General features: G+C 46.8%; 1 protein-coding gene across 6 annotated transcripts in view; it reads left to right on the top strand.

Moving 5' to 3' along the window:
* Nucleotides 1-5,880, top strand: part of RBM25 (RNA binding motif protein 25) — a 370,502-nt gene extending 364,622 nt beyond the window's left edge. For all 6 annotated transcript variants that reach the window (XM_086937079.1, XM_086937080.1, XM_086937082.1 and 3 more), the window contains one exon: nt 4,385-5,880. In XM_086937079.1, coding sequence (XP_086793205.1) covers nt 4,385-4,477 — 93 coding nt within the window. In that variant the 3' untranslated portion in view covers nt 4,478-5,880. The remainder of the gene's footprint in view (nt 1-4,384) is intronic.
* Nucleotides 5,881-15,838: the final 9,958 nt, after the last annotated feature.

Below are 15,838 nucleotides of genomic sequence, written 5' to 3' on the forward strand. Positions count from 1 at the left end.
GGTCTTTTCGTCGCTCCAATAACAAAGGCTCCTCAAGGGGTCAGCTTGCGCAAAATGCACAATTCTACAAGGGCAACACCACAACTACTTATGCCAACAAGAGTCGTGGTGGATATCGCGGCAACAACGCCAAAGGCAGAGGACGTGGCAACAACAGCTCCAGGTCCTCTACCGCCAGCAAGCAGTGACGCCTTGTCACTGCCCCCCGACCACAAAACACCGGTCGGGGGGAGACTCCAGCAGTTCCTGCCCGTGTGGAGGTCCATCACCACGGACAGGTGGGTCACACAGCTCATCCAATTTGGTTATTGTCTGGAGTTGACGTCCACTCCGCCAAACATGCCCCCAAGGCACCGTCCTATGTCGGACGAGCACTTGCACTTATTGCAGCAGGAGGTCGACGTCATGCTGCAAAAAGGGGCAATAGAGCTCGTGCCGGTGCAGGAGTGGGGCACAGGAGTTTACTCCCTGTACTTCCTCATTCCAAAGAAAGACGGGTCCCTCAGGCCCATCTTAGATCTCAGGCCCCTCAACTTCTACATCCTGTCAGAACACTTCCATATGCTAACATTGCAACAAGTGCTCCCACTGCCCCAGCAAGGGGACTCTCGCAACTTTGGATTTGAAGGATGCGTACTTTCACATTCCACTACATCCTTCACACAGGAAATATCTCAGGTTCACCATCCAAAACCAGCACTACCAGTTCAGGGTTTTGCCGTTCGGTGTCACCACAGCACCCAGGGTGTTCACCAAGTGCCTGGCGACCGTGGCGACACATCTAAGGAGACGAAACATACACGTCTAACCCTATCTGGACGACTGGCTCATCCAAGCGAAGTCGGCCCAGCAGTGTGCCGCCCACGTGTCCCGCACCATTCATTTCCTACACGATCTGGGATTCTCACTCAATTACCCGAAATCCCACCTCCAGCCCGCCCACATACGCCAATATCTGGGCGCGTCCATAGACACGCTGGCAGCAACAGCTCAGCCAAGTTCGGTGAGAGTCAGCAGCATCCAATCGCTGATCCAAAAATTCAGACCCCAACACTTGCTTCCAGCGAGAGTGTTCATGCAGTTGATAGGCATGATGGCCTCCTGCATTTCCATAGTCCCGCACGCGAGACTGCATATGCGCCCGCTTCAGGAGTGCTTGGCACGTCAGTGGACTCAGGCTCACGGGCAGTTGACAGACCTAGTGTTGGTGAGCGGTCGGGCATACAACTCTCTGCATTGGTGGAATCCACAAAATCTCTGCAAGGGCAGACCTTTCCAGGAGCCTGTGCCACAGATTATCCTGACGTCGGACGCTTCTCTCCAGGGTTGGGGAGCGCATGTACTCCATTACACTGTGCAGGGCCTATGGACGCAACAGCAGAAGAAGATGCACATCAATGTTCTGGAAATCTTTCTGGAGCTAAAAGCATTCATTGTGCACCTCTGCAACAAGGTCGTATTGATCCGGACGGACAACATGACGGCAATGTACTACATTCAAAAGCAGGGAGCTACACACTCTCCGCAGCTGTCTCATCTGGCTCAGAGCATGTGGAAGTGGGCCATTCAGAGGAACATCTTCCTCATGGCGGAACACCTCCCAGGCCAGGACAATCAGATGGCGGACCTGCTCAGCAGGCACAGCCACCAAATGCACGAGTGGGAGATGCATCCATCTGTTCTCCACCCGTACTTCCAAAAGTGGGGTTATCCAGAGATCGACCTCTTCGCCACTCAGGAGAACGCAAAATGCCAAAGCTTCGCCGCCAGATTCCCACACCCGCAGTCGCAGGGCAATGCGATGTGGATGAATTGGTCCGGCAAATTTGCGTACGCTTTTCCCCCAGCACCTCTGATACCGCTGGTGGCACGCAAGCTCAGGCAGCACTCGATGACTCTCATCCTAGTTGCTCCAACGTGGGCTCGCCAACCATGGTACACCACGTTTCTCGAACTGTCCGTGGTCCCGCATCTCACTCCCAGCCTTCTGACGCAGAGCCATGGCGACATTCAGCACCCAGATCCGCAACAGCTCAACCTGGCGATTTGGCTCCTGAAGTCATAGAATTTGGCTACCTGCACTTGCCTTCCGGCTGCATGGACATCATTCGGGAGGCAAGGAAGCCCACTACCAGAGCATGCTATGCGGCAAAATGGAAGCGGTTTGTCATTTATTGTGCGGAGCACCACATTGACCCGCTAGATGCTTCCATTCAGAACATCATCTGTTACCTTTTCCATCTCTACAAGTGTAACCTGGCCTATGCTTCCATTCGCATTCATCTGTCTGCGATGGCAGCTTACCTCCAAAATAGGCGGCACCTTTCTCTCTTCAGGGTGCCTGCCATTAAGGCTTTTCTGGAAGGACTCAAGCGAGTCATTCCACCACGGACTCCACCAGCTCCTGAATGGAACCTCAATGTGGTCCTCACCAGGCTGATGGGTCCTCCCTTTGAGCCACTGCATTCCTGCTCAATTCAATTCTTGACGTGGAAAGTGGCTTTCCTCATTGCTATTACGTCGCTAAGGAGGGTTAGTGAATTGCAAGCCCTCACTATCCAAGAGCCATTTATTCAAGTTCATTCCAACAGGGTAGTACTTCGCACTAATCCTAAGTTTCTACCCAAGGTTGTGTCTCAATTCCATATCAACCAAACAATTGAATTACCTGTTTTCTTTCAAAATCCTGAGTCACTGGCGGAGCGGAGGCTCCATACCCTTGACGTTAAAAGGGCCCTCATGTATTACATTGATAGGACCAAGGATTTTAGGAAAACTACGCAACTCTTTGTCGCCTTTGCGCCACATCACAAAGGTAACCCTATTTCCAAGGCTGGTATTGCTCGTTGGATCGTGAGATGTATCCAAATCTGCTATCTAAAAGCAAAACGTACTCTTACCATTCCACCAAGAGCCCACTCCACCAGAAAGTTGGGGGCCTCTATGGCTTTCCTTGGAAACATTCCTTTAGAAGACCTATGTAGAGCAGCCACATGGTCTACCACGCACACATTTACTAAGCATTATTGCGTTGATGTGCACTCCAAACAGCAGGCAGCTGTAGGGCAGGCTGTTCTCAAAACACTTTTCCAAACTGCTGCAGCTGGCACGGGCGGCCGCCGCTAATGGAGGGACTGCTATATATTCTATGCACAGATATGAATTCAGCAGCCCACATGCCTCGAACCGAATATGCTACTTACCAGTATGCATCTGTTCTTGGCATGTAGGGCTGCTGACATTCATATCGCCCGCCCTCCTCCCCGGCGCCTGTAGCAGCTGCAGCATTCACTTATACTAATAGCATGGTCATCGTTCACTGAGTTTCACTCCATCTTGGCCACAATGGCTAAAAACAATCTGGGGATGGAGTTGATGCCCATGCGCACTGTAGTCCAGGGGAGGAGCCACCTATCTCGTGATACTTCGAAGACTCTTCCAGGACAACAATGTGCAATCATCCGGACCCAACACTAGGCGGCGATCTATGCACAGATATGAATGTCAGCAGCCCTACATGCCAAGAACAGATGCATACTGGTAAGTAGCATATTCGATGATGGACGGAATGTTGCACAATGGCAAAACATTCACCCCAGTCACAGATCTGGGTTTAATCCATCGTTATTTTGCTCACCAAGCCACCCCAGTTCAGACATGGCCATATGCAAATCAGTCTTGAACCTGTGCCTCATGGGAACAGTCCAGCCCGAACTGCCAAGCCATGTCTTCCCTGGACCGGAATCAAGCATCCTAGGACCAGTTTCTGACTATCAGCCGTCTTCAGCCAGGATAGCTTGACTCCAGTGGCTTAGTGAGCACGGGACCCACATCTGGGCATACCCTTCCCACATAGGGTGAACAGCAAAACACACAAGATGATGGAAGGAATGTTGCACATTGGCAAAACATTCACCCTCAGTCACAGATCTGGGTTTAATCCATTGTTACGAAGTGTGCCTGCAGGTTGAAAACAGATTTTGAACTGTGAAACTAAAAACCTCTTAACTTGCGTGCCTTATCCATGCCCTCCCCTAGGGCACCTAGCATTCTTATTTATGCCAACATCAACCTTTCATATAGAAGTGGTTGGATCTCACTGCTTGACCTCAGGCAAAAGTTGAGTGTCCATTAAAACTCTGGCATTTGAACATAGTCAGCAGTGAGTTGAGGTGAACCTCCTCAAATCCTGCAATGGAAGGACTTACTTTAGGCGTAGTTACGCCCTTCCTGGTCTATCAGATTTCTTTTGCAACCCACATTATGAACTGGTCAGGAGTATTAAAATGGTTGCAAGCTTGAATACTTGAAATCCGGTTGTAGTTTCTTTTTTTTTTTAATGTGCGGTTTCAGAACAGAACTAATTGTATTCTTTGATTTGCAGGTATTGGATGAAGAGGCCGAAGTTTTTATAGTGAAAATGTGGCGATTGTTAATATATGAAACAGAAGCCAAGAAGATTGGGCTTGTGAAGTAAAAATTGCCTTGAAATTTAAGGCTGCATTTCAAAACTGTTTATTTTCCTTCCATCGTTCTATGAATTGTCCTCAAACACTTGTGAGAAGTTGTATTTTCATGTAGAGAATGTGAAAATGTTTGTCCGCTGTTCTGTTTGTCCTTCCAGAATAGGTTGTAGATAATGCTAAAAACCCTGCATTTGGGTATGTTTATAACTCTCCAGATAAATGTACTGGTATATTTTATAAGCTGCAACATCTGTACAGTCTCGTAAATTTGTTCTGCTAGTTTTCCCTTGTACATAAGACTCTCCTAGTGTTTTGCAAAATGTTTGCACTTAAGGTTGGAAGTTATCATTTATATAACACAGTAATTGTTTCCTAAAACATGATTGTTTCCTAAAACATTCATCAGCCTTTTTTTGTTTTAAAGAAGAGTGATCTGAAAGGAGAAACATACGTTTTAGGGATTGGAATTGCAAAATTGTAATGCAAAATTGCATATGCCACAGTCCTCATTTTGCTTCTTAAGTGTCTCCTTCCAAGGAAGTTAGTCATTTTTAAGGTTCTTTCACATGCTTTGCTAAAGTCAAAGAAGCTGCCTTAACCGTCGTCCTCTGTTTAGCCTTCTTGAAAAGTAAAAATAACATCCTTAAATACTTGGAAATTTACTGCTGAAGAGTCTTCTAACTGGAATTAGTTGTGCTGTTCGTCTATGCTGAGTTTTCTATTATATCGACAGACCCATTTTCATCCCCCCCAAGGGGAGTACGTCTCAGTTAAGACATTTCTCTTATTAAATTGATGGGGTTGCAATGAGGGTAGAAAGTGTTTTATTTGGGTGACGTTGCTACATTTTATTGGTTTACCATCACTTTCTAATATTTTAAGTCACACTTTCATTTGTTTGTTTTTGGCAAGCAACATGGGGTATATACTTTAATGCATCAGTTTCCAAAATTAAGGTAATTTTTTTTTAAGGAGTAATCCGACTTCACCCTTGAATGAGGGATTCTCTGGTTAGATTTTTTTTCTCCTGATACTAGAAGCAGGAAGGGGTTTGCTTCTTTTGACAAGTTCATACCAAAATGGGGACAGTTGTGGATTGCATTTTTACCTCTGTGTATCCACCTAAGAAGACTAATTGGTGTATGAAAATAGTCTTCAAAAGAGGCATGTTCAAATGAAAATATTTTTAAATAAATACTGTTAGCTGATTTGGTACTTTTGTTTCACATTGTTATGCTGAATACTGAATTCAGTTGGCGGTAATTGGTTTGCCATATCAGAAAGCAAAACCGGCCTTCTGTTGCTAAACTTCCTGCATTTTAAGAAGGCATATGAAAACTGTATTCTTAATAGAGGGATCTTGACAGGATTCCGCCATGTAAATATTTCAGATATTAAAAATGTATATACTTGATCTGAGGCTCCGATTTCTTTCAGAGTCTTGCCTGAGTGACGTTTAGCATTGTATGTTTTCTGTAAATTAAGTCTGCATGAACATGAGGTCACCTCATAATGGGCCATGTTAATGATTGTCAATCTCCAAGGCAAAATGGTTTTGACCTAAATTATATTTCTCAAATAATTGGAAACATTTGTGCTTTTATTTGTTCTGATGCAGAAGGTTAATGTGAACTTCCTTTGCCATGACTCTAATTTACAGGCATACCTGCTGATTTTTGCTATAATTTCATAATATATTGAAAGGTGTGTGGTTTACTTGAAAGTGCCATATGCATTAGGGTATTAAAGCATGAATAAAAAGAACCCCCACAATCTCAAAATAGTCCTATCCTGCTCATTATTGTAAATGCTTTCGTAATCGCATGTTGGGATTACCACCTTTTGCTTTGAATAAAATTCACATAACCAATTTTTAGTCTCTACCATCTTTCTGACTGCTAATAACATTACTGCTAAGGTCTGGCTTCAGTTCTTGGTATGGTACTTTGTTCAGGCATTCAGAGGGGTGTTGCTGAAATGATGTACTCGTCATGGAAGCTTTATATAAATTAAGTTGGGTGGTGTTTTGCTTCAAGGATGGTATGAGGTGTAAGGTTTTCTAGACCGATCTTGTTGGTAGCCAGCATATGACTAACAATTCTAGATTCAGTAATGTTAAACCTTTTAGCGAAGATGGAGAGTTAAATTTGAGGTGGAAACGTATTTTTGGAAAATTTTGCTCTCCCACATTGGATCTTTTAAATATTAACATGCTTGAATCATTCCCCGTCAGGCTGGGAATCCTGGGTACATTAAACTAGCACTATACAGTGTTAAATACATAAACATTATGTAATGTAAAATGGCCAAAGTCCTGAAATAACATAGTATGTTTAGTAACACGTCACCTCATTTGAAGAAAAAAAAGTCAGCAAATGAGGTGGAAGCTTAAGCAATCCTGCTCTATCTAGAGGCCACCGTAGCTCATATTTCTACCACACAGCGTGTGAAGGAGTCTCCTGTCAGAGCTCTGCTCTAATCTTTCAGTGAACCTTAAATTGTTTCCTTTTTTGTCTGCGCTGGATTTGAACCAGCCTGATCTACAGCACTGCTGTACTGTCAGTTGTTTTTAGGGAAGATTGTTATGATTTCTGGACATCGGAGATATTTTTGGTCTGACGAGTAACTTTTACCATGGCTGAGAAAGATCTTTTTAAAACCAGTTTATCTTGTGGCAGCTGAAATATTTACACTGATGACCCACACTCTGTGTATTTATTGTCTTTATCCTAAGCATTAGTCAGCGGAATGCAAGATCTGTATGGAAGTCTTTCTTCACTAAGACGCCCGAGGATAGAGAAAGGAAGTTGGGATTATTTCTTACAAATAAAGATATTTTTCTCCTTCTAAAAGTGATACCCCTCTTTTCAGGCTAAGTTCAGGAAGGCAATGCATCAGAGGAGGCTTTTCAGTTTCCTGAGCATGATCTATTTAGTACAGCACTTGCAGCCACCTTCTGCTGACAAACCAGAGTCTAAGCTCTAGAGTCACACCTGTGACCGAAACGAAATCTTCAAAGAAGTCGTCGACGACATTCTACTTCAAAGACCTCACCTCCTTTGTCAGCGATAAAGATACCATCGAGGATGACACCATTGTCGACAACACCATCGATGTCTAGCATGCAGTTGACATACGAGAAGTCAACGACAAGCATGTTGATGAGCATGACTTTGACGGCATCACAGTTGGGAACCACTTAGTCAAAACATAGGAGAAAATGTTTTTTCACCTTAAAGGGTGATGGCCGTGCCTGCAGTACAATTATTAGTCTGATCAAAAAGAGGCTAGTGTTTATGCCTGACTCGCAGCTTACAGTTCAACGCAATAATTGTATGTTCGAGGCATGTGTGCTGTAGATACACATGCTTTGCATACTCCTGCCATCTAGTGTTGGGTCTGGATGTTTGCAAGTTGTTTTTCTTTGAAGAAGTCTTTTCCAGGCACGAGGCAAGGGGACTCCTTGTATGAAGCTGGCTCTGTAAATACTATACCAAAATGAGGTATAGTGTGCAGAGTCCAGTTGACACCAAAGGTAGGCGAGGTAAAAGTAGATAGCACCTTACTCTCTATTTGTGGTAGTGTGGGTGAACAGTAAAGCTTCATCAGAGGGTAATGTTAAACATTTGTTGTACACACTCAATCAGCAAATGATGTTGCACACTTAAAGACTGAACTCCGACCAATTTGATTTATCTAAAAGTATTCAGTTTTATTTATTTCCTAGAACCAAGCAAGCCTGACAGTTACTTGTATTTGATCATTTTAGAGGCAGGTTGAACAATACAAGCAAGCTGAATGAAAATGACTTTGTTAAAGGTTTGTAAATGCTTTCAATACAGTGGAAATTACTGTTAGATGACTTTGAACTACTTTTCAGATTAGTTTCTGGATTGCATTTTCTACTCCGTGTGATACACCTAGATATCACACTGGGACACTTCCTTTAGAAAAGATAAGTAAACAATTTTTAGTTCTTTACAGTTTATCGAAGTTCCATACAAAACCAACATGTAAGAAAGTGCCCTTTTTGCAGCATGGTTGCCCCTCTTTTTGCTGACCCATTGGTCTCCTCCTTTTACTTACCTTTAACTCCCGTAAATGTAGTATTTAGGGGCACCCCCGAACCTTGCCTCCTCAGACAAACGACGAAGAAAAGTACTGAACAGCTGTGCTGTAGCTAAGATGAGGAGGACGCCCACCGACTTGACCCCAGCCCTACCGGCCTGCCCCTACCTCAAGCCTGCACAAGCGAAACTCCGGTGGGTCCTGCAGCCAGCAACCTCAAGAACCCTGAGGGCCTGCCCTGCCTTCCAAAGAAAAGTCTTTGTCTCCCGTGAACATCGGATTTGCTCACCCACACTCTCTGGCTCTGGCCAAATCTGCGAGTCTGAACCCTTTGCCTACGGTCTGAGCTCGAGTGGCCCAACACCACAAGGGAGGTATCCCTGGCGATCATGACCCGAGATCTGGTGATCTCTGACATGCCTTGAGTACCCAGCGGAGCCTACAGCCTCTTCCTGGAGGATCCCCCCTGACTGAGACGTGAGATGGTAAGAGAAACCCGATGCCAAAAGTCACCCCTGCACCTTGTGTTGACCAACCAACTCTGTCCCAGCATCCTATCTTACCTCTCCAACCAGTGGTCACCTCCAGAAGATCTTCGTCCCGAGCCTGCAGTCTTTGTTAAAACCAGAGATTTTGCAGCGTGAATCTTTCTGGATTCACTATGCTGTGCATTATTCCGCGGTCTAGTGGTTGGGTCCGGAATTGTAGTCTTTTCTTTGTTTTGTTTTTTGTAGCCTAGGTGGACGTTGACGTCCCACCTTTTGGTGTCCTTCCGGTGACGTCGGCATGGTTCCTGCGGAAGCTCTCGCCGTTGGGTGTGGATCGTTCCTGAGAGGGCTCCAGAGTTTTGGAGAAAAGAGAAGCCAAAAGCCAAGTTTTTGGGAAGAAAAGAGAAGACTGAGTGAGACTACATCAGCGAAGGGGACGACTAAGGAAGAGGATCTTCAAAGAACTTCGACGTCCAGAAGAGAGTGCGCAATCAGGGGTCCCGCAAGAGATGGACAACACCATTTAAATTCTGCCGGAACTGCCACCACAAGTACTCGCAGAAAGACCAACATCCAGTCTGCAACCTCTGCCTGCTGGTCGACCACGAAAGCAGGGACTGCAATGCCGCTCCGCCTTTACGCCGAAGACCCTTCGAGTGAGAGAGAGGCAAAGAAGAGCTAACTTCGCCATGCGGGGTAAGGGCCAGCCACCGTCCCTTCGAGACCTGGGACTCTCGACCGACGAAGAGGATTACGTCGCCGAAGACGACGGCTACACGGTCGTAGAGACCGATAATACGAAGACTCCAGAAAAGGTAGGAGACTCGACGCCCCAAAAAGGCCCGAAAGACTCTCGACAGTCTTCCCAAGACGCTTGAAAAAACTAGGGCAAGACCCCGAGCGCCGACGCCGAAAGCTCCGGCGTCTGCGGCATCACCCAGGGCCAGCGGATCCGAAGGGTGTCGACCAGCCAAGGTTGTCGAAAAACGCCCACGAAAAGAAACGCTCAACGCCGAAGACACCTTCGACGTCGACAAAGGACACAAGACCAGTCTCGACGCCGAAACCAGTCTTGACGCCGAAAACAGTCTCAACGCCATCAAGCCAGACAGAGACCGGCACAACCAATCGATGCCTAACAGGCGGCCGAGATGGAAAGAAAGAAGAGGAGACTCGAGGCAGAGATGGAGAAAATCTTGCAGCGAAAGAAAGACTTCGACGAAAGGAAGAAAGAGTATACAATCCCGTCGAAGCCAAAGCCACCGGTGGTCGACTTCGTTGAGGAAGAAGTCGAGGCATCGCCGGAAAGTCAGGAAAAACCAGAATATCGGGAAGATGACATTCCCTACTACGAGGAGGAAGAAGATGACGACCAGAGGACCTTTCAGGGCTCGACATACTCTAACACACAGGACCTAGAGTGGCAGGACCTCAAAGCCGAGAGTCCAGAAGAGGGAGTGGACACATATCCGGTGAGGCCCTCGCCGCCTGACGACATTGGACTTTACAATGAAGTCCTACAGAACGCAGCATCAGCGTTCAGAGTAAAACTCGAAGAGGATCCGCCGAAGGCGTATTTCCTCGTGGAAACACTGCTCCCAATACAAACTAGTTGCCAGTACCTGCCAATGCTCAAAAGCATCAAAGGACAAGGCAGAGAGGCCTTCAAAGAACCTGCTACTTGTAAACCCGTCACACCCAGGACGGAGAAGAAGTACAAGCACTCCCCCAAGGACCCACCCTACATCCAGGGAACGGTCACTGCAGACTCCATCATTGAGGCAACTGCAAGGAAAAGGGCAAATGTCCAGACAAGGTCAGGACCACCTCCAGACAAGGAGAGCAGAAGGATGGACCTGACAGGGAGAAAGATCGAGAGGAATGCCGCAACTCACTGGCGCATGGCCAATTCCAACGCCCTGCGGAACAGGCACCAATACCAGATCCTGGACGAACTGGGCCAGTTAGTCCAACACCTCCCACAAGAATACCAGCAAAGAGCTACGCACCTGGTAGAGGAGGGGAAGAACGTGGCAAATTCATGCCTAAAAACCGCACTGGACGGTGCAGACACGGCCAGCAGACTTATGATGCTGGGCATCACGGAAAGGAGACCAGCCTGGCTCAGAATATCAGGTTTTGAACCAGAGGTGCAACACAACATCCTGAACACTCGGTTCAACGGTGAGACACTGTTCGGAGCACCAGTGGACGAAAAGCTCACCCAGTTGAAAAAGGACAACTACACCGCAAGATCCATGGGGGCCTTGCAATTCAGGGGAAATAAGAGAGGAACCCCGCCACGGAGACCAAACCGGAGAGGGGGAAACCAGTTGGGAACGTCGCACCAGACTTTCCACCAGACCCACCAGGGCGACACCCAGACGCAACAAGGCCAGCAAAAACAACACTGACAATACCAACAGAGGGGCCAGCCCTTTCGCAGGAAGGGGAATGGACGTGGAAACAGAAGAGGTGGACAACAACCCACCTTCAAGTGACTCTGCCACACTACCAGTGCACACCCTTTCAAAAACTCCACGGGTGGAGCACAGATACAACAAAGAGGAGTGGCTCTGACTAAACCTCCAAGAGCACGTAACACCGGTGGGAGGAAGATTGAACCTTTTCTTCCAGGAGTGGAAGAAAATAACTACAGACAGATGGATTCTCAACACCATACAGTACGGATAATGCATAAAGTTGGAAAGAACACCACCAAACAAAAAAACGAAAAGAAGAGCACTAGCAAAGAAGGAACTAGAGCTACTTCAAAGGGAAGCACAAGAATTCCTGCAGAAGGAGTCTATCGAGCTTATACCTCTCATAGAGAGGAACAAGGGGGTGTACTCTACGTACCTCCTGGTACCAAAGGTAGACGAAACAATGAGACCCATCCTGGACCTAAGGTTCCTCAACAAATACATAAAAACCCAAAATTCAAAATGACGTCCCTGTAAGAGGTCCTTCCACAAATACAAGGCGGGGACTTCATGGTAACCATAGACCTCAAAGATGCCTACCTGCACATCCCAATGAACTGGCGGCACAAACCTCTGCTAAGATTTGTCATCAACACAGATCACTATCAATTCACGGCACTGGCATTCGGACTGAAATCAGCACCACGGTTATTCACAAAGTGCCTTGCAGCAGTCGCAGCACACTTAAGGAGGGAAGGGATCCACCTATACCCTTACCTGTACGATTGGCTAATAAAGGCAAGGTCATACAAGACATGCAAACGGCACGCACAGCGAGTGACAGACACGCTGATGACCCTGGGTTTCTCCATCCACTGGGGAAAATCCTCAATGAACCCAGAACAAGTAAAACATTTTCCTGGCTGCACAGATAAACACCGTACAGGAGAAGGTGTTCCCCAGTGAGAAAAGACTGCTGGCACTGTTGAAGGTGAGGCACACTTCTACCAGAACGGGCGTGCTCTGACAGTGAGGACGGCGAGCAAGATGATGGGCATGATGGCCTCATGCATACACATAGTGCCAAATGTACGACTCCACATGAGACCACTCCAGGAGTGGCTACTGGACCAATGGTCACAAGCTACAGGTTGTTGGGAGGACCTAGTGGTTGTAACGCACTCAATGCACGAGGAGATCTCATGGTGGAACAAAGGAAACATAACAAAAGGGAAGCCTCTAACACCACCAACACCAACTGTGACCATCACCACAGACGCATCCCAGTAGGGATGGGGAGCACACATGAAAAAACTGAGGGTGAGGGGTCTGTGGCCACCAACGGATGAGGTCAAACACATTTAATTACCTGGAACTAAAGACCGTTTTCCTCGCACTAAATGCATTCCAGATGAAGCTGTACAACCAGTGTTGATCCAGACCGACAACACAACAGCGATGTTCTACATAAACAAGCAGGGAGGAACACAATCGGCCCCGCTGTCAGAACTAGCGCAGGAAAAATGTAGATGGGCCATCCCACTAAAAATAGACCTACTGGCGATTCATCTGCCCGGGAAGGACAACGTGGAAGCGGACTGGCTAAACAGACAGACATCGGCTTCACACGAATGGGAGCTCAATGCCCTAGAGACAAGGAGACTGTTCGACAGGTGGGGAACATAATCGATAGACCTATTTACAACACGCCAGAATGCAAAATGCCAGCACTTCGCATCCAGGCAACCAGGGGAAGGGTCACTGGGGAATGCCCTATGGATAAGCTGGTCAAAGACATTTGCTTACACTTTTCCGCCGATCCACCTGATACACAAGGTACTCAGCAAGTGCAGGACGAGCAACATGACCCTGATACTGGTGACACCACAGTGGGCCAGACAGACCTGGTACTCGCAGATTATGGAGATGACAGAGTGCACCACACAGATTTGGGAGAAGGAAAGACCTACTCTCCATGCAAAACGGAGAGGTGTTGCATCCAGACCTGGAAAGTCTCAGCCTGGCTCCTGAGGACATAGAGTTTGCACAACTTAAATTACCTGAGAGCACCCTGAAGGTACTTCGAGAGGCAAGAAGACCTAGCACATGGAAGTGCTACGTGGCCAAATGGAAGAGGTTCACACTATGGTGCAGAAAGGAAAAACTGCAAAACAAGATAACAAGTGACTCGACAGTGCTAAAATACCTCACGCACCTGCTCGAGGCTAATCTGAGCTCATACTCGCTAAGGGTACACCTGGCAGCCATAGTCGCTTACACTAGAGGAGAGACCGGGAAAAGCTTTTTTACTTCACAAATTGTAAAAAGATTCTTGGAAGGTGCAAAGAAGATCGCACCGCCAAAGAGGTTACCAGCACCAGCGTGGAACCTCAACCTAGTACTGACGGAACTCATGAAAGTGCCCTTTGAACCGATACACAAGGCCTCCCTACAAATGCTAACTTTGAAAACAGCTTTCCTGGTGGCAATCACCTCGCTACGCAGGGTGAGCGAGCTACAGGCGTTAACGCTACAAGAACCCTACATACAAATTCACAACTATAGGGTGGTGATGAGAGCGGACCCACACTTTATGCCAAAGGTGGTAAATGTAAGGGGGGTCCCCGTGGAAGAAGAATATGAACAATACCAATTTAAAAATTTCAAAAGACTAAAGTGATGGTTCAAATAGAAAGGAATGTTGTCATTTATTCAACAACACAACATTATAATTAGTGAAACATTGTTGCAATCATTACAAGAGAAATGAAAAATCGAAAAATGAAAAGGCCCCAATATGGGAAGAAGGAAGGGAAAGGGGTGCTCTAAGGCTGTGAGAAGGGTTAAGAAAAGTACACAGATTTGACGATAATGTACATCAATACATAAATCCACAAGGAATTAGGAATTATTCCAAAAACCAAACGAGCCTATATCAATTAAGGCCAATCTTGCAAATGCACTTCAAATAAAGGTGGTGTCAGGGTTCCACATCAACCAAACTATGCAAATACCAAGTTCCTTCCAGAAACCAACGACAAACGCAGAAAGGGCACTGCACACTCTGGACGCCAGACGTGCAGTCATGCACTACATAGAGAGAACTAAGAATCGCAGAAAAACAAACAAAATTGTCATTCGCAGACAGTTTCATGGGAAAAGCAGTTACCAAGGGGACAATTGCACGATGTATCGCACGAGCAATACAATTCTGCCACAAACAACCTGGTTAAGAACTAGCAGAGGGTCCGCGGGCCCATTCGACCAGGAAAAAAGGAGCAACAATAGCCTTCCTGGCTAGCACTCCCATTCAGGACAAATGCCTGGCGGCAACATGGGCCTCGGTGCACATGTTCACAAAACACTACTGTGTGGACATACAAATGAACAAAGAAGCACAAGTAGGACAGAAAGTGCTTCAACACATATTCAAAACCCAAGGCTCATCTTCCACCCAGCAGCCACAATGATAACAAACCGCTACAAAGTCTATGCACCGCATAGTGAATCCAGAAAGATTCATGCTGCAAAACGAATAGTTTCTTACCGGTCGGTGTAGTTTTGCAGCTTGAAGATCTTTCTGGATTCACTAGCGAACCCACCCACCTCCGCCAGAAAGGTGAGACTGGAGAAAGGGGTGGTAAAAATGGGGTAAAGACTTTAACAGAATTTTTGAAGGAAAAAGCGGTGAAACTAAATATTGAAACATTGCCATACTATTCGGAAACAGAACACAAACGGGGAAAAAAAGAATCCGAAGGTGGCACCCAAGGGTGGGAGCTTCTGCAGGAAGCATGCTGACGTCACCGGAAGGACACCAAAAGGTGGGACGTTGACGCTCACCTGGGCTACAAAAAAAAAAAGAAAAGACTACGATTCCGGGCCCAACCACTAGACCGCGGAATAATGCACAGCATAGTGAATCCAGAAAGATCTTCAAGCTGCAAAACTACACCTACAGGTAAGAAACTATTCGATCTCCATTGAAACCAACAGGGCACCGGACGTCGAAACAGCACCCTCCGCCCAACCGCCCCTGTGCTGTTGCGGGTGTACTTTGGGTGCTAAATCAGATCCCTCTTTGCCGTTAGCCCAACACAAGGAGCTTTGCTCCCACAACCCAGTGTCCTGCTCGTAAGCATCCACCAACCGGAGGCCCCGTATCCTATATTGGATAACATTGGGCCTCTGCTCCCTGCACCCGGCAGCCCTAGTGCTGCTGAGGGTGTTTAGAGAAGACATCCTCGACCATGAGGGAACCCTTGTTCTAACCCCTGAAACTCAACCTCAAAGACAGTCTCACGTTTGGGAACCAATAACTTCATGTTTGAGGCATGTGAGCTGTAGATCACATGCTTTGCATACTCCTGCCATCCAATGTTGGGTCCGGATG

This window comes from Lissotriton vulgaris, chromosome 9 (genome assembly GCF_964263255.1).
Source record: "Lissotriton vulgaris chromosome 9, aLisVul1.2, whole genome shotgun sequence".
NCBI classification, from domain to species: Eukaryota; Metazoa; Chordata; class Amphibia; order Caudata; family Salamandridae; genus Lissotriton; species Lissotriton vulgaris.